A 19,746-nucleotide genomic window follows, 5' to 3' on the forward strand; every position below is an offset into this window, starting at 1 on the left:
GACCAATGGAGCTGAGGGGTTTGCAGCCCCTTAGGACGAACAACAATATGAACTAAGTAGTATCCTCACTCCCAGGGTCTCAACCAAAGACTGCACACGGAGGGGTCTGATTGTTCAGGCAGCATGTGTATAGTAGAGGATTGCAAATTCAATCATCAATAGGAGGAGAGGACCTCAGCCCTGTGAAGGTTCTGTGCCCCAGTGTAAGGGAATGCCAGGGCCAGAAAGTGGGAGAGGGCGGGGTGGCAGGCATGGCGAAGGGGGAGGCAACAGGGGTTTGTTTTTGTTGCTTTTGTTTGTTTCTTTGTTTTTTGGAGGGGAAACTGGGAATGGAGAAATTTACATGTAAATAAAGAAAATATCTAAAAGAAAAAAAAAACTCAAACTCCTCCTTTAAAAGAATGACCATCAGTGATTTCTCAGCCCTCTAACTGTTCCACATCCCATACCTCCTCCCCCCCCACCAGCTATCTCCAAGAGGATGTCCCCATCCCCCAAACCTCCCACCTCCATCCCACCAGGTCTCCCCACTCCCTGGGGCCTCAAGTCTCTTGATGGTTAGATGCATCTTCTGTTACTGAGTCAAGACCCAGAAGTCCTCTGCTGTATATGTGTTGGGGACCTTATATCAGAATCTAAAAGAAAAAAACCAGGCTTCAATCTATTTTCTTGTGGTCATTTGAAAACACACAGTTTGTTCTCCTGAGGGCTTCTTTAGAGTTGCCTAGTAGCACCTCCAGGGTGCGAGCATCTTCTGCTTCTCCAGGACTCACTTTTTTTTTTTTTTTTTTTTAGATATTTTCTTTATTTACATGCGAATTTCTCCATTCCCAGTTTCCCCTCCAAAAAACAAAAAAACAAACAAAAACAAACCCCTGTTGCCTCCCCACTCCCCATGCCTGCCACCCCGCCCTCTCCCACTTTCTGGCCCTGGCATTCCCCTACACTGGGGCACAGAACCTTCACAGGGCCGAGGTCCTCTCCTCCTATTGATGATCGATTTTGCAATCCTCTACCATACACATGCTGCTTGAACAATCAGACCCCTCTATGTGCAGTCCTTGGTTGGTGGTTGAGACCCTGGGAGCTCCAAGGATACTAATTAGTTCATGTTGTTGTTCGCAGGACTCACTTCTTAAGCTCCTTAAGTGTCTTCTGCACTCACTGCAACTGTGGCTTTAGCTTGTTATTTGCTGCTATGCTGGAGCCAGGATTAATGCACTTTTGCATATCAATTTAAATTTAAAACAGTATCTTGTTCAAGCCAGCACTCAGGAAAATACCTAGCTAAGTGAAGGTTTATTTTAACAAATCTCGAGTTTTAAGGAGACATTTGTTGAGCACCTCTTTGTAACGCTGTGGTTTAACTTTTTCTCCAAGATTAAAGCACCAAAATAGGAAAAGGTGGTATTCCTGACTTGGTTTCCAGTCACACGAATGATTAAAAAAAGCGGGGAAGGAAGCTCATGTAAGCCAAGAACGGTGCACTCTATAAGCCTAGCATTTATGAGACTAAGTCAGGGTATTCAAGAGTGCTAAAGAAATCTGGGCTACTTAAGCAGGCAGGGAAAGAAAAAGAAGAGATAGAGAGACAGAGAGAGAGAGAGAGAGAGAGAGAGAGACAGAGAGACAGAGAGACAGAGAGACAGAGACAGAGAGACAGAGAGACAGAGAGAGAGACAGAGACAGAGAGAGAGAGAGAGAGAGAGAGACAGAGAGAGACAGAGAGAGAGAGGAGAGTGTGCGCAGGGTGGGTGGGTGGAATTCCAGAGGAGTGAGGAAGGAAGAAAAGGAGGGTGGGATGACCTGACCCAGTTTACTCTTTGGACAGATTTCCATTTGTGTAATAAGTGCCATCCAGACCCAGCCCAGTTCCTAATACTTCCTGAAATTCATTTTCCCCCTGAAGTCTTCACCCTAGCTATAATCACCTGGCTTAGGCCCATAAATACAGGAGTCATTGTTGATTTGTACAGCCATCATACTCTGTATCCATAACTACGTCCAGTCCAATTTCTTCCGTATACAAGATTGGTTCTGTGTTTGAACACATCCAACCAGCTTATTCTGAGCTTGATGTGTTGCAGTCATCTCCTTGCTGGCCTCAGACCTCCCTTTCAGCCTTGTCTTTATGGGAACTGCTCAGCGAGCAAAGCCACCAGTTCAACATGAAAGTCGGACCAGATTGGACCTACTTTGTCTTTTCTTCTTAACTCCCCATCATTCCTTCCTCCTTTGCCAAGGTTTCAAAGTGTCACATAGAATGAAATTCCAAACACATAGATTACAAAAGACTTTCAGAAGGCTTTCAGAATGACCAGTATTGGAGATATAATCACACACACACATGCACGCTCATGCGCGCGCGCGCGCACACACACACACACACACACACACACACACGCCTCAACCAGAGTGGGGTCATTAACTTGACCCAGTATACAGTTCCTCCTACTCTCAGATGAACACATTTATATCTCTGCCAAAATATCAAGACACCGAACTTCCAGGGAAATAATAGAGAGGCCAAGAATGATCACATATTCACTAAATACAGTGAGATGGGCCTGTCATGTCATTGTTACATATGAACATTATGGCTTTACAAAAACACAGGCCTATAGATGCCCTCAACGTACATGTTTTATCCTTGGGGTTGAAGACTGTATCTATATATCATTATGGTCCTAGGATCTGGCACACTTTGGGGACAAACTGAGATTTGTCACATGAAATGATAAATGAGCTGCAGTGGTGCCAAATTACTCTAGCTTCTCCTCCTATACTACTTTTTACCTACACTAATGAGACCTAGTAGGTGAGGGACTTCTCAGAAAGGACACCTGTTTCTAGGGCTGGGCATGAACATAGGCATGGGCCAAAGGAATACCTCTTCAACCAAGGGAAGTTTGGACATTTAGTCTTTACCTCTATCCTCTGACATGACTACAACAGTGGAATTACACATCATATTTTTGTCTAACACCTTAGACTATATTCTCTGCCACGGCAGTTCTGAAGATGCTAAATTTGTGAACCCAAGTGCAGGTTGCAGAATTAAATCACAAAAAGTATTTTGTTTAATCACCAAGAATGCTTCCAAACCTTAACATTTGTCTGGTTATCTATATCCTATGTCCTGTCTACATACAATTTCCCCCCAAAGTGGTTCATATTATAGTACTTTTTAAGTTGAATTTCCTTTCAAGTTACTTCTTGAGTAAGCTGGTGCTATCCCAACCATGAGCACCACCCAGTTTAGGAAATGTTATTTGGCCATCTAACACCCGTCTACCCTTATCTCCTCATCAAAGCTTCTAACAAAAACCACTACAGACCATCCTTTCCTGAATAGAAAATATTTCCCAGGCTCTATTCCAACATTCCATTCCTCTGTCAGAAAAGTAATTGTGACTATCCAATAAACTAGTTTTAAAATCAAATTTAAATGAACCAAATTTAAATTTATAAGGGCCTCATTTACCAGGCAATTAATTTTATGCTTATAATAAAAGGAGAAAAGCTCCAGCCTTCCCAGGGATTACAGAGGCAGACAAGGACCTGCTGTGCCTCCTGGGAATGAGATGAAACAGTTGCCTGAAGCTGCCCTTCTTTTTGTTGCATAATAGCATATATAATACAGTCTATTTGGGGGAAGTATTAATATTAGTGAAATTAATTAAATTTTCCTGACCAGCATTTAGTACTGAAACATAGCCTTTGCTTTCAGATGTCCTGAGTTTCGCTCTTTCTGTTAGACTAGATCTTACATCCTTATGGCTTCTGGCATTTTGTTTCTTTCCAAAATAAAAGAAAAATAAATCTGGACCCATTGGTACAGGCATGCAATCTCAGCAACCCTTGGGTTAAAACAGGAGGTCTTCAAATCCAAGGCCAGCCTGGAAACCTTGTCTAATAATGAAAAGTAAAAAGATGCCTGGAGATGTAGCTTGGTCACAGACTCTTTGCCTAACAACCACAGGCCCCTAGGTTCAAGACTCAGTGACATAGAAGGAAAAGGGAGAGATCTTTAAAAGGTTATAGTTTGGCCGCACATCTTTTAGGCTTTATAAACTTTGATAGACTAAGTGCTGAATATAGCCTTTATTTGCTCTATTTATATTACTGTTAAAGCATACATTTACTAAATGGAGCTAAGGCAGCCTATTTTTCCCTAACTTATACAGAGAAGAACAAAGAACCTTGAAGAGAAGCTACTTTTTATTTTAAACTTGGCTCCCAGCTATTGCCACAGTGTCATCATGGAAGGTCATTACTGGGCTGCCCAAGTTCCCACTGAGGGTGCTAGTCATCTTGAGAGAGGCCTGGGGTTTCCTTTATCGAGGCAAAGTTGGTCTTTGATATGATTTAATGGTTCCTGGGGTCAACTAACCTATCATTTCATTCAGTGTATTTTTCCTATTCTTTTTTTTTTAAACTTATTCTCTTTACATCCCACTTACTGCCCTCCTCCAGGTCATCTTTCCCTCCATTCCTCCTCCCCTTCCCCTCTGAGTGGTTGGAGGCCCCTGGGTATCTCCCTACCCTAGTACTTCAAGTCTCAAGGCTAGGTACATCCTATCCCACTGAGGATGTAGACAAGGCAGCCCAGCTAGAAGAACACCCCACGTACAGGCTACAGCTTTTGGGATAGCCCCCACTCCAGTTGTTTGGGACTCACACAAAGGTCAAGCTGCACATCTGCTACATATGTGCAGAGAGGCCTAGATCTGGCCTGTGTATGCTCTTTGGTTGTTGGTTCAGACTCTGAGAGCCCCAAAAAATCCAGGCTAGTTGGCACTGTTGGTCTTACTGTGGAGTTCCTATCCCCTCCAGGGCCTACAGTCCTTCCTCGTATTCTTCCATAAGAGCCCCCATTTATTAAAAATTGCACATACTTGGGTGATGATACCTTGTGCATCCATACATGAGATAACATTCAAATCAAAATGCGCAACTTTATCATTATCATTTCTTTTATTAAAAACATTCAATTTCTAATGTTCCTGGAATATACAGTATAGTGTTGTTATTGATGGTTACCATACTATGTAGCAGTAGTCCCCCTACATATTTAACTTGCTATCTTTAACCAACCTTTCCCTGTCTCCCATTCCTCAATACTTCCCACATCTGAAAACCATTATTCTACTCTTTTTTTAAATTTATTTTTAATTTGTGTGCATGAGTGTTTTGCCTGCATGTATGTGTATATGTGCACCAGGTGCCTGTAGTGTCCAAGGAGACCAGAATCGCCAGATCCTTTTGGAAGTCCAGTTACAGACAGCCACAAACTACCATGTGGATGCTAGGTGTTAGCATTTTGTCTAAGCTCTGCCCCACAGTTACCTGGCAAGAGCCAGGTATGCCTGACTCATTATAAAAGGGGCTGCTTGCCCCCTCTTCCCTTCCTCCCTTCCTCCCTCCCTCCCTCCCTCCCTCCCTCCCTCCCTCTCTCTCTCTCTCTCTCTTTCTCTCTTTCTCCTACTCTTGCCTTCCTGCTTCTGCTCTCTCCCCATTCCCTTCCTCCCTCTCTCTCCATGTGCTCATGGCACATGCTCATTGTCGGCCTCTACTTCTCTCTCTCTCTCTCTCTCGCTCTCTCTCTCTCTCTCTCTCTCTCTCTCTCTCTCTTCTCGCTCTCTCTCGCTCTCTCTGTCTCTGACTCTATCTCTGTTTCTCTGTTTCTCTGTCTCTCTTTCTGCCTCTCTATTTCTCTCTCTGCCTTTCTCTGTCTCTACTACCCTCTTGACTCCCCTCCTCATGCCCTGAATAAACTCTATTCTATACTATACAGTCTTTGTGTGGCTGGTCCCTCAGGGGGAAGGGATGCCTCTGCATAGGCCCATGAAGGCACCCCCTTCCCCCATACCTGACTAAACCTCCACCAAACATATCCCCTCTCTTTATCTTTTTATAAACACATCACTAGGAACCAAACTTAGAGAGGACCCTCTGCTCCTACTACTAAGTATCTCTCTAGCCCCTAACATAACATTTTTATTAGATATTTTCTTTATTTACATTTCAAATGTTATCCCCTTTCCTTGTTTCCCCTCTGAAAACTCCCTATCACCAACCCACTACTCCCCCTGCTCATCAACCCACATACTCCTGCTTCCTGGCCCTGGCATTTCCCTACACTGGAGCATAGAGCCTTCACAGGACCAAGGGCCTCTCCTCCCATTGATGACCAACAAGGCCATCCTCTGCTACATATGCAGCTGGAGCCATGAGACCCACCATGTGTACTCTTTGGTTGGTGGTTTAGTCCCTGGGAGCTTTGAGGGTACTAGTTAGTTCATATTGTTATTCGTCCTAAGGGACTGCAAACCCCTTCAGCTCCTTGGGTCTTTTCTCTAGCTCCTCCGTTGGGAACCCTGTGCTCAGTCCAATGGTTGGCTGCGAGCATCCACTTTTGTATTTGTCAGGCACCCACTTTTAAACTCTGCATATAAATAAGTCCACTTGGCATTTGTTTTCTTATGTTTTATTTTACTTAGAATAACATTTTGCTTTCCATGTATGTTGTCATAAATGATAGGATATAATGTTTTAATGGCTGAATATCATATACATGACCTTATAAGATAAATAGATAGATAGATAGATAGATAGATAGATAGATAGATAGATAGATAGATAGATAGATGGATGGATGGATGGATGGATGGATGGATGGATGGATGGATGGATGGATGCATAGATAGACCACATCTTCATTTATTTAAGGCAATGTGTATTTCAGCCTATTTACAATTTCATAATTGAACCATGAGAAAGATGATTATGGTGGTGGTATTGATAATGATTTGCTATTGAGTCTCTTCAATGTTCTTGATATCAGTCCTTAATCAGATATATACTGGACAAATACTTTTCTTCATTATCTATATCTGTATTAGAATCCAATCCAGTTATATTTAAGACAGTTATTGATGGGTAAGATCTCACCCATCATGATGGGTGTTTTCTATACTGTTTTATGACAATGTTACTTGTTTTCTATATTGTTTTAGCTCCTCATTTCTTCCTCTCTCAGTATTTTTGGTTGTGACCTTTTCTAGTAGTGTTGTTTCTTTATTTTTTGTGATAGTGTAACCATAGGTTTTCTCTTTGTACTTAATACTAAATATACAAAAAGTTATTTAGTACAAGTTATTTTGAAAATAAAGCAACTTAATTTTGGTCATAAATATTAAAAATAAAGAAAACCTCAACACATGCACTGTATTCTGTCATATATTCTAATTTTAATGTTTCATTTTATGTTTTTCTATTGTCTATTTCTTAAAATAGCAGTGTAGTCATTTTCAATTTTTTTTTATTTTTAATCCTCATACTAAAGATGTTTGGAGTGCAATAATTAAAGCATTAGAGAACACTGTGTCTTCTGAAAACTTACTGTTACCTTCCAGTGTTTCTTTTACTCAACAATGTCTTGTTCTCTCACGAATTCCCCTTAGGATTTATTCTAGAGTCATCTAAGTGTCAATAAATTCCCTCAGCTTCTATTTGGAAATACCCTTTTGTCTCCTCTTCTGAAAGCTTGCTTTACTAAATCTTTCTTATCATCATCATCATATCATCATCATCATCATCATCATCATCATCATCATCATCATCATCATCATCATCATCATCATTTATTCACTTTACAACCCAATATCAGCCCTTCCTATCCTCCCAGTTCCTCCTTACACACATCCTCCCTCCATTCCATCTTCCCCTTCTGAGAAGGGGAATCACCCCTGCCCCCGGATCTCATACCCTCCACTATCACACCCCCAACCCCACACATCAAGTTGCTGGGTACTTGGCACATCCTCTCCCACTGAGGCTAGGAGACGCGGTCCTTTTAGGGGTGGGGAATCTACAGGCAGGCAACAGGCTCAGGGCAGCCCCTGCTCCAGAGCATACCAGTGGTAGTCTGCAGGTTTCACTTTTTTGCACCACTCCATTCCTCCTAGCATGTAAGTTCTCCCCTGAAAGTCAGCTGTCTGACCAATTGGAACACATATTCAGATTTCCTTCCCCCTTCCTTTCTCCCTTCCTTCCTTCCTTCCTTCCTTCTTTTTTCCTCCTTTCCTTCCTTCCTTCCCTCCTTCCTTCCTCTCTTCTTCTCTTGCTAATTTCACAATTCTCTCTGTTTTAACTTTTGAGACCTGATTATAACATGTCACCTTGGGTACATTTGGTTAAATCACATCTAACTGGTAACTTTTGACTTTCCTCTGTCTGCACATTTTGTTCTCTCTCTGGGTTTGGAAAGCTTCATGTTACTATCTTTTTAGGAAATATATTAATATAGTCATCCATTTTAATATATATATATATATATAACTATGTGTGAACTATGTATATTCCTATAAAAGTAGTTTTTATTATATATACTTTTCATTAAATGTGTTCTTTGACAATCTTGCAGTATATAATAGTTACTCTTTCATCCTCCTCTCCCATCTTCCTCTTACTCTGTTAATCTCCCCTTAACTGCAAGTCTCTTTCTCGAATTCAGGTTGTTTTTCTTTGATTTGTTTTGTTTTGTTTTGTTTTGTTTTGTTTTGTTTTGTGATACCCTGAGTTTCACTAAGACTATCATGTGATGAGTTTGGGACTGACCATTGTGAGTCACACATGGGTATACAACTAAATATAATGACTGAGCCTCTCCCAGAGTCCACAAGTAGCCAATAGTTCAGCAAGGAGGGGGAGGGCCCGCGAGCCCCTCCCTTATCCATGTTTAACTGATGTCAAGTCCAGTGTTATACAAGTCCATTGGATACAGCCTTGGCTGCTGGGAAATCACAATTGCATTGATCGTTTCATACCCAGAAACTACCATTTCACAGCCTTTCCAACTCTTGTATTCTCTCTAACCCTCTGTCTACAATGATCCCAGAGCATCAGAGAAGAGGTATAGATGTCCTGTTCAGGCCTGAACACTGGACCATCACTTTTTCTCAGCATGTTATTATATTTTTATATGTTTTATCTCTTTTAAAATTTATGCATATGTACTTGTGTCTGTGTGAATGGATGCCACATGTGTGGGGGAGAAGAGTCAAGGTCAGAAAGGAGCTAGAGTTACAGGCTATTGTATGCCACCTGACTCTGCTAGGAATTGACCTGGGGTCCCCAGCAGAGAAGAAAAGACTTATTAGCTGCCGAAGCCATCTTTCCACCCCCTTGTTACTTTTAACAAATATTTAACTCTAGGATTCTGAACCCTTCATTGAAACCGCAAACCTGAGTATCTATTCTTTTAATGATGTTCTAAGATCCTATGGGCTTTCTTCATTCCTCTTTGCTCTTTTCCTCCTGAATATATTCAGATACCTTGACTTCCAGTTCTCCGACGCTTCTGTTAAATGGATTCCCTATGGATGCTGTCAGTTCCCTCTTCATTGGCTCTGTTTCTCAGCTCCAGAAGTTGTTACAGGTTTTAAAAATTATTTTACTTTTGGTAGCAAGGTTTCCTGGTGATTACTCAATTGTTTCTCTAGAGATTTTATTTTGTTGTTGTTATGGTTGTTGTCTGCTTTTGTTTCTGATTTTCAAGACAGGGCTTGTCTGTGTAGCCCTGGCTGTCCTGGAACTCCCTCTGTAGACCAGGCTGGCCTTGAACTCAGAGATCTGTCTGCCTCTACATCTCAAGTGCTGGAAAAAAAGGCATGCACCCTTGCCACCCAGCTTCTCTTGTGTTTTTAAGGATCATGTTTCAGTAGGTTATTTTGAATGTATTTTCCACCCCTGACCAGTTCTGGCTTTCCTAAACATATATATTATTTTTTGAGATTATAATTATGTCATTTCCTCCTTCCCTTTCTTCCCTTCAAACCCTCCTGTATATCCTTCCTTGCTTTCTTCCAATTTGTGGCCTCTATTTTTCACTATTTGTTTTCAAATATACATACATACACACATACATACACACACATACACACATATAGACACACACACATACATACTTACACACACATGGACACACAGACACACACACATAAACACACAGAGAGACACACATGCATAGATACACAGACACACACAGACTCAAGCACACAGGCAACACATACACAGGTAGACACATACACATACATGCATACATATACACACATATATATACTCTTACATTCGTAAACACAACCTACATAATGTTATTTTATGTACGTTTTCAGGACTGACCAATTAGTGTGTTCTTCCTTGAGGAAGGCTATTTCTCCCATTCTTGGCTGACCATTATGCAAAACAGGATCTCATCATTTAACTCAGACAAGCTTCTAAGTTGCAATTCTCCTGCCTCAACATCCTTAGTGCTGAAAGTACAGACATGTGTCACCATGCCCAGCTTCTCTGTATTTCCTTGAAGTTCGCTATTTTTCCATAAAATAGCTGTTTTGAATTCCTGTCCAAGAGGCCAAGTGTATCCATCACCTCATCTTCGGCTTCTGACATCTCACAGTTCCCTGGAAGCTCTTGATGCTTGTTAGTATCTGACAGCATCCATGCACTGAAGTACTAGGCATTTATTCCAGCTGTCACTGTTTGGCTTTAATGGGAATTCTAGGCAGGTTGTTTGCCCTGGAGACCATAGTCATTGCCCACTGTTACAACACTAGAGGGTGCTAGTTCTGCTATTCTGCTATTCTGTTGTTAGTGAAATACGGCATCCCTGGCTTAGGTTTGTTGCAATTGGTACACTGTATGTGATAGATTAGGGGACTGTCTAGAGAAGGTAATCCAACATCAGGACCAAACACCTCACCTACAATCACTAGCCTGTAGTCACGAACAGCAGGGTTCTATGCAGTCCTGAGCCTTACCACAATGCAGCTCTAAAGGCCAAGTTTGGGTGCCTTTCTGGAATCCTCAGCTTGCTGAGACCAATGTAACTATGTGTCCATGGCCTGTCTGGTGATGTGGTCTACCTTTGGCTGGACACGGTTGCAGCCAGGTGTGGGCAATGCAAACTGGAATTTCATGTGGCATTCAGGCTTCCTCATGGGTGCTGTTCTTGGGAAGAATCTACAGCCCAGCACTGAGTTGTCAAGTAAAAGTTCTACACATCTTTTCATCATAAGCGACTTGCAAATGAAATGTCTTTGAACTTGCTGCCTGAGATTGAAGGTGAATAGTGGAGGCAATCCCTTGACTAACAAGATTGGTGCTGAGTAGTGTCATACCTGAAGCTACAACCTTTAGAACTGGTATACTGGCCGTCGTTAGCAACTGCGGAAGTGGGAACCTGGGTCCATCTCACCAAGGGCAGAGATGCTTGCCTAGCTCTGGGATGGATCCAGAGACTCTCTGTGAAGATTAGCCTGGGAGCAAGGGCTGGAGGGGCGGCAGGGGCGGCGGGGGAGGTCTACTCAGTACTGAATTTCACTCTAGTGAGGATGGTACTAGGTTCAAGTTCCCCTCCCCTCCCAAAAAGTATCACTCTCTAGGCCATTCGTTCTCAACCTTTGGGCCAAGTGACCCTTTCACAGGGGTCGCCTAAGGCCATCAGAAAACACAGATACTTAGATTACAATTTATAACAGTAGCAAAATTACAGTTATGAAGTAGCAACAAAAATAATCCTATGGTTGTGGGTCACCATAGTATAAGGAACTGTAATAGAAGGTCGCAGCATTGGGAAAGGTGAGAACCTCTGTGGTTCTCTAGGCTGTTTGATTCTCGGATTCGGTGGGTTTCCCTCCAGCTTTCTCAGACATCTCTTCCCATTATTATACTAAAAACCAGGCACTATCATCTTTTATCCGGTGTAACTCTCGTGAAGGTTAGTCATATGTCATTAACTCAGACTGATGTTTCTGTGGGCAAGCAATTACTGCTGTGGTATTGCTGTGCCCTGTTCAAGAGGATTTTGGTAACTAACTCAGTGTTTGTCTTTTTAAGTAAATTCTTGAAGGAAGTCAGACTCAAGCTCTTTCTAACCGTGGTCCTATTTGGACTTCTTGAGCCTTTCACAATGTTTTGTTTTCTGCCTCTGCTGCTAGGGCTGAAAGGCTCCCTCCAGAGGCTGCAACTGGAATATGTGGACGTGGTCTTTGCAAATCGCCCAGACAGCAACACCCCAATGGAAGGTGAGTAAAGGAATTTAACAAAAATAAGAGGCTACAGAATTGCTAGTTCTAGCCTGAAGACTGTTTCTACTACAGTAATGAAGTATATTCAGATCGTTAAGCTAGAATTTAAAAAGTAAAACTTTTCCAGTGTGCTTTAGCCTCTGTATTGACCCCGAAGCCAATAGACTACTGCTTACGCTTTTTCTCCTCCCCCCCCCCACTCCTCCTCTTCCTCCTGCTCCTCCTCCTCTGCTTCCTCTTCCTTCTTCTAACTTTCTCCTTTACCTTTATTCTCGGTGGCTTTTCTTGGTGGCAAGGTACTCATCTCTTCCAGATTCATTTCACTTTCATGATTTCGTCAACTCAAACGATTACGTTACTCAGAGGGGTTTATAATTCAACCACCGTTTGAGGCACTCCTCTAAGGAGCTTCCTTTTCTACAACAATGCTAAGTCTGATTAGTTTCCAATCCTGCATGATAAACGCTGAGAGGCGCTGCATGCGAACAGGTACTGGACAGGCGGACCTGCTTAACAAGGTTCTTCTTCGCAGTTTGGGTTTGGTTCTCTGCAAGCTGTGCCCTGTCGCCCCTGTCAGAAGACCACAGCGTGTCCCCCATGAAAGCAAGCTTTCAGAACATTCCTAAAGCCACATTTTCTTCAGTTGTGTCCATTTGTCATTCCTACCTGGGATGAGAAATAAGATGGTTTTGGACACCAAACTAGAAAAGACGACTCCTGCTAGTTGAGGCTAGAAATATTTCAAGATGAAAGGGGAAATTTTGGCTTTGTTTTTAAGTTTTACAACATTTGAGTTATCATTTTTTTAACAATTCAAATAATGTAAACCACATAAAATTACACTAAATTACTAAAGTAATTTAGTAATTACACTAATTACTAAAGGTAAATTCGTCTTTATTTGTCTTTGATCATTGAAAAAGCTGTTTATAATGTTGTAAGAAATTAAGTATGTGAAAGTTTATTCTAGCTGTTGGGTTATGGGAATTAAGGAGAGTACGAATGATTCAAGTTCATAAGGATTTTTCTAAGTTGCATCTTTTGACCACACACAGAATATGTTATGGAGACTATCTGTATTACCATTTATCTCTCCCAACTACTGAGAAACTATACATATATACATATATTTACATACACATCATAATCTGTGTTTATATATCATATATATGTATATATATATATATATATCTGTCAAAATAATGGCTGCTTGATAAGTAAATCATAAAAAGTATTAGAGATATTCATTTCAATGATAATATGTTGTCACACAATTCAGAAAGATACATTCAAACAGAGCACTAAAGCCATTTAGTCAGCAAAACTACCAAATAAAATATTGGATTGTAAAAGACTAATTGTTTCTCATTTTAAGTACCTGGTGGCTATCTTCCTCTTTGGAATGGAGTCTTTTACAGTTACACAGGATAGCAGACAGCTGAGTTTGTGTTTCCACCCATCTGGCCTCCTACTTTACCTTTAATTTTAGGAATATATTATAGCCCCTCAATCAGGAAATATAAACTGCATTATATCTATAAAAGGAAAGCTATAGTATAAGTGTCTCTCAAATGAAAACATACAGTATGTGGGTAAAAGAAGAAAATTCTCCAGCTATGTGATGCTAACAGGTTTAAATGTCTCTTGTATAAACACCAATGGCATCTTGAAATTTAGTTAATAAATTTCAAGTATTTTTTTAAAAAGACAGATTGCTGTTACTTGCTAGACACTGTAATGAAAGCATTATCTAACCTCTCCTGAAATCAGAGAAAAATTACATTTTTCCCTAAGATTTTCAAATAAAGTTCCACAAAGTGAAGTTGGAAGCTATTTCATAACGAGCTGTTGTACTAAGAGTGTTAAACAATGGATATTTCCCACCTACTGAGTAAGTCACAAAGCAAAGGCTTCTGTAACTCCCGGGGCAGTGATGACCACCTTGTACTGGAATGTAGTCCCTCCATCTCTCCCTGCCCCCCAACCGGACACCTACCCCCATCAGTCTACCAACCTCTGAAGTTTTCTCTGCCTTGGGTTTAGTGAACAGGCTCTCCAGGCTCTTCTCATGAAGACTCATCCCAAATGGCTTCCGTATAGCTTATTCTAGCTTTCTGATGAATTTATATTTCACAATTGTTTGTAATTCTTAATCACTTACTTATAGGTCAGATAGAAACACGAGTGTTGCTATTCTGGTTATGGAAGCACAGATTGCACAGCCTTTTCTGCTTTACTCTTATCAGAGGCAAGGGCTGGAAAATAGAAAGAAAAAAAAACAGTGAAGTAGAGAGACAAGATGACTTCCTCAAGGTGCAGGGGTTGGGGGACTATACCTGAGTTGTTTCTAGGTTCATGCAGGCAATGGTTGCAAAGCCTGCATGCCTGTGAATAGAAAAGGTTGTACGTGCACATGCGGTTTACCTTGGAGGATGACTATTACTTTGGATGTTTCTAAATGCCTATAAGACAGATTTATATTACCAAAACTACCCTTGGAACCTTCTGGTAACTCTCTGTCAGTATAACTCTAAAGCTCTTATTTCAACTCTTCCAGATAAAATGACAAAAACATCTTCAGCCAATATCTTTAAATAATAGCAGAAACAATCTTTAATATCATTCACCTGCTTTCATTATCTCAGTACATCACAACTTAGTTGGGCCTATTTCTATTTACCATTAGTTACACAGCAGTAATTGCCAAGCAGATATTAATTGTACGTGTGTCAATACTCCACAGCCTCAGCATTTGTAGATCCTCATTCGTTTCAAGCATTTCTTTCTAAATCGCTGAAGAGGCTAATTCTTTTAGAGAGGCTGCAGCAGCTCTCCAAGGAGGCAGCCCAGCCAGGACATCAACAGCCCCTCATTGATGCAGACCACTCAAGGGAGTAGAATAAAGCAAACAGCCTGAAACACTGGATGGCTTCTTAGCCACCAACTCTGTGAGTGTCAAGATCATCTGTGTGCGCGCTTTGGGTAGCACAAAGTCACATTTCCATTTCAAGCTGTTTAAAATGCCATGAATCAGTGTTAATTGGGGGTGTATCTAAAATAAACCAGGATGAGTTTTGGCCAAATTCTGCATATCAAATTTCAACCAGTTGAGCCAGGAAAAGATCAGTCATTGCACTTTCTTTACCATATATGGGCACCAGGTATCCCGTTAGCCATTGCTACCCATTCCTGCCATTCTTACCAGAAATCAAAAGACAAAAAGCAAGTTCTATCAAGGGAATGGTGGTAAATTCCAAATGTGCAGTCATTGGAGGAAAGCGAAGCACTTCGTTTGCAATCTGCCGCCTGACAGAATACAATTCTGTTTTGTGGAGACAGGAAGATGTGACAGTAGAGGGGAGTGCATGCGCATGCACGCTTTTCCCTCCGTCCTCCTCATTATTTTTCATGGCTCACCTAGTAGTAAGGCATTTTTCTTTCACAGCAGCTGCTGGGCCATCTGTCTCTGCTATACTATCTGCCAATGGTGGCATGTTTTCCAATCTTAGGAAAAAAAAATCAGCCCCACATCCCATGTCTTCTTTCCTATGACAATATATCCCTCGTTAGAGTCGCTGAGAGTTCCTTGTCTCTAGGAAAGTCAGATTGTTAATTCTCTCACTTTCATAAATCAGCATGCGTTTCAATTTTTTGTCTTGAGCTCAGTTTGAGAGAAGGTTCAAGGTAAAACTTAAGTCTCGCTGCACATGGATTGACGGAGACATTGTATCCCATGCTAGGACGGTTTGACAGAAACATTGTATCCCATGCTAGGGGGGGTTGACGGAGACATTGTATCCCAAGCTAAGACGGTTTGACGGAGACATTGTATCCCATGCTAGGACGGTTTAGGGTTGCTTTTCTGCTATTGCCAATTGCAGGGTAATTCTCCAGGGAGAAAGCCATTGAACACCACTATATTTGTGAAGTGGTGATAGATGTAAAGTGTGGACCACTTGTGACTAATGGCAAAAAGAAGAGGCACTTTAATATATAGACTTTTAAGATTTATTCACAAAATATGATTTTTCAAGTTAAGTTACATTTTTAATAAAAATTTAATTTAAAAACATGCTTGAAATCAAGTCCTTTCATGTAGAGCTCATTGCCAAAACTACTCACTAGAATTCCTGAATCATTAACTATTACGTCTATGCTAATTAATGTCTACTATGTTCACATTCCCCTTCTTGCGGGCTGGTACAGCCATAAAGCAACCCAGATGTCTTTTTTTCAAATAACAGTGGTAAGACTGAAGTTAGCTTCACTTATCCCCACCATATTAACCAAACAGCAGATTCTGTAAATATTTTTCATAGATCATGTTTTTTACTGTCACTACAATGCAAACAGGAATCTGGATATTTGGGAATCTAGGGTATTCATGACAACTCACAAAACTAGAGAGCACAGAAAACAGCCTTGATTGTCAATATTTTATTGGTTCGAAAATACCTGGGTAATTTATCTTTCAAAGTAAAGGTTTTAGAACAGAACCTTAAACACCTGAAATTTACATATATCATGTAGCTACAACTAGTCAGTGCATCTGGCTCTAACTTTCATTATTCTTTCATTTCAGAGGCCTCTAAAAGGTGCCCCCACCATGCTGTCCTAATCACAATAACACCAAGAAGAAATCCTCTGCAAGTCATATGACAATGTTGTCCCAGAAAGATATAACACAAAATATTTATGCAATTTGAATTATTTATTAACCATTCTAAAAAGAAGAAAAGAAACAGATAGGTTTAGTTATGGTATTATTTTAACTACTCATACAAAAATTACTATTTCAACATGTAACCATTTTAAAAATGTATATTTTACTCTTTTTATACTAAGTCTTTGAAGTCCACAGTATACACCATAATTTGGACTTACACATTTCAAATGCCCAAGAGCTACCTGTCAGGAAAACTATTCTGTATAACCAGAGGTAAAAGCTCCTCCCAGTCTAATGCAGCATGGGGTGTTAGCTGCGTGCGTGCGTCTGGGTTCCTCTCACTATGATGTGCGGCATCGCTCGTAGCTTCAGAGACATTTCCGCCCACCATTGCAGGGAAGGCATTACAGGAAGCATGCAGCAGAAGCTCCACAACATTGCAACCCAGGAAGCAGAGACAGGTCAGAACTGGGAGCCAGGCTGCAAGCTTCTAAGACATGTGCCTAGTTGCTTCCAGCCCCTAGTGACTTCTGACAGACGGGCTCAATTTCCTATAAGTCCTACATCCTCCCCAAATATTGCTACCAGTTGGCCACAAGTGTTTAAAATGCAAGCCTATGGGAAATATTTTAGATTCTACCCATCTCCCAAGACATTCACATCTTACAATGCAAAAGCCTTTAGCCAAGCTTCAAGGATCCCCCAAGTCTTAACTGTCCCACTTCTGTTTAAAAGTCCAAACTTCCAAGTATCTACTGAGAGTTAAGGCAGTCTCTTAGATTAGAATCTGTGAGTCCCTGTGAAAATAAAAACCAATTACATACTTCCAATGTGCAATGGCCTGGAGTAAACATTCCCACCACAAAAGATGGAACAGGAGAAAAGACAGAGGGGGAAAATGGATGAAATCAAGATCAAAATCCCAGGGGAAAGTGTTAGATCCCATAGCTCTATGTCTAACACCCAGGGGTAGGGCATTGTCTGAGCTCCAATGCACTTGAGCAGACCGACCACCTCTGTGCTGACTGCAACACACACACAGTATCCCTCCCAAGCTGGATCCACTCAAGTTACTACAAGTTTCCTAGGCAGACATCCTATTCTGGGGTCTGTAATTCAACTTTCTTTACACTCCCAACTTCATGAGTAGCCTACTCAGCGTCTCCCTATGGGAAGTCTATTCCCTACACACACACACACACACAAACACACACACACACACACACACAGAGAGCCTAGCCTCCCAGGCTTTTCTTTAAAAATCTTGCAGTCTTGTAATTCTTGTGTTCCTGATCCCTGAAAAGCCAATTTCATGTGTATTATCCCAAGTTCTACTCGAGTCTTCCAAGTAAACAGGTCCCCTTAGACCATGGCTGAAAGAGCCTCATAGTACTTTGAAGCTGAATGTTAAAAACCCACTTCCCTGAGCAGCCTGTGTCCTGCAAGGAGCCCTAGCTATTCTCTTTTCAGGCATCCTTTTTAAAGAAAGTCAAAAATGAGTTTGCATTTTTATGCCCCAAAGGCTTCAATGGGTGAGACCTTGCCAACAAGACATCTTTCTGTCCCCTGAAGAAATTTTTTTGCTTTTTTTTTTTTAATGGCTCTGATTTCTTTAACAGTTATGGCCCCTTTTGTCTATGTTTGATTTGTCTGACACTTTATTTTTTTTTTTTTCATTTTGGTCACTTTATTAAATGACATTAAATAGTTTAAGTTTCAACTACTAAACAGCACTTTGAATGGTGAAAACACAGATAGTATATTGTCATACTTGAATGCTTTTCTTTAAAAACACAATTCCAGTCCTTATATATATTACAAAACAGCCTTAAAGGAAGAAGTGACATCTTTTCTACAGTACTTAAGATACTCAATACAGAACCAAAAAGCAGTCTAACAGAAATAAAGGCCAGTCTTCACAGCTGTGTATAGTAATGTTTCAGTCCACTTTATTTTTTTTAAGATTTATTTATTATTATATGTAAGTACACTGGCTGTCTTCAGACACACCAGAAGAGGCCGTCAGATCTCATTACGGATGGCTGTGAGCTACCATGTTGCTGGGATTTGAACTCAGGACTTTCGGAAGAGCAGTCAGTGCTCTTAACTGATGAGTCATCTCTCCAGCCCCTGTCTGCCACTTTAAATACATTTATGTCAAACTATGTTTTGGGGCCAAATTAAATATTTTTTATATCATTCTGTTCTGGTTTTGTTCTTGACTCTTAGTATAAACCTGACTCCAGACAGCCAGCAGGAACCACACTATAGCACAAATGTTACTCTCTCTTAAAATTTCCTCCTCCGAACAAATGAGTTGATTACTTTTGAATTCAGCATTACAGAACAGTAGTAACTGAAGCCAAAAAGAGAGAAGTTAGCAATGGGGAGAGAGAAGTCAGCAATGGGGAGTGAGAAGTCAGCAATGGGGAGAGAGAAGTCAGCAATGGGGTTCAGTCCACAGTCTGCGATGGGTCTCCTCACTGGAGCAGTACTCCAGCAAGGAAGACAGGGCAGAACAGACAGCTTCAAATCCAGGCTTTGGCAGCAGTCACACTCAGGCAGGTTACAATCCTTGCTAGGCTCAGCTCCTCACTCGAATACAGAGGTAAAATGCAGAGCGCCATGGGAATGAGCCAATCATGTGGGCTCACCACCCCCATCAGACCCAAGGCAAAGCAGCTTAAGCCTTACTTGTGAACCATACCATGAGATGCACATACACCTTTCTTCTCACAGGTAACAATGGAAGATACCCAAAGCCTTGTAATTACAACGTGGTGGAACCCCAGTGAAGGCCAAGCTATAAGGCTGAACAGGGTCTTTGGCATCATTAAGGGATCAAGCCAGAGGGCGCAATATGATTTTCTTATAAGCTATTTGTTTTCTCCTTGGAATATTGCTCTGTATTAATTTAATCATAGATTTTCCAGGTCTCAGCCTAGAAGATGATCTTGTGCCTGCAGCTATTTTCAAAGGTATCTACAA

General features: G+C 41.1%; 1 protein-coding gene and 1 long non-coding RNA gene across 7 annotated transcripts in view; one reads left to right on the forward strand and one right to left on the reverse strand.

Annotated features, from left to right (window-relative positions):
* The window catches only part of Kcnab1 (potassium voltage-gated channel subfamily A member regulatory beta subunit 1), a 442,167-nt gene that overhangs the window by 369,906 nt on the left and 52,515 nt on the right, over positions 1-19,746 (forward strand). For all 3 annotated transcript variants that reach the window (XM_031374014.1, XM_031374015.1, XM_031374016.1), the window contains exon 8: positions 12,003-12,089. In XM_031374014.1, coding sequence (XP_031229874.1) covers positions 12,003-12,089 — 87 coding nt within the window. The remainder of the gene's footprint in view (positions 1-12,002; positions 12,090-19,746) is intronic.
* The window catches only part of LOC116092953, a 143,763-nt gene that overhangs the window by 79,066 nt on the left and 44,951 nt on the right, over positions 1-19,746 (reverse strand). For all 4 annotated transcript variants that reach the window (XR_004119571.1, XR_004119569.1, XR_004119568.1 and 1 more), the window contains one exon: positions 14,107-14,347. This is a non-coding gene — a long non-coding RNA (uncharacterized LOC116092953). The remainder of the gene's footprint in view (positions 1-14,106; positions 14,348-19,746) is intronic.

The sequence above is a fragment of the Mastomys coucha genome, unplaced genomic scaffold, assembly GCF_008632895.1.
Source record: "Mastomys coucha isolate ucsf_1 unplaced genomic scaffold, UCSF_Mcou_1 pScaffold16, whole genome shotgun sequence".
Classification (NCBI taxonomy): domain Eukaryota; kingdom Metazoa; phylum Chordata; class Mammalia; order Rodentia; family Muridae; genus Mastomys; species Mastomys coucha.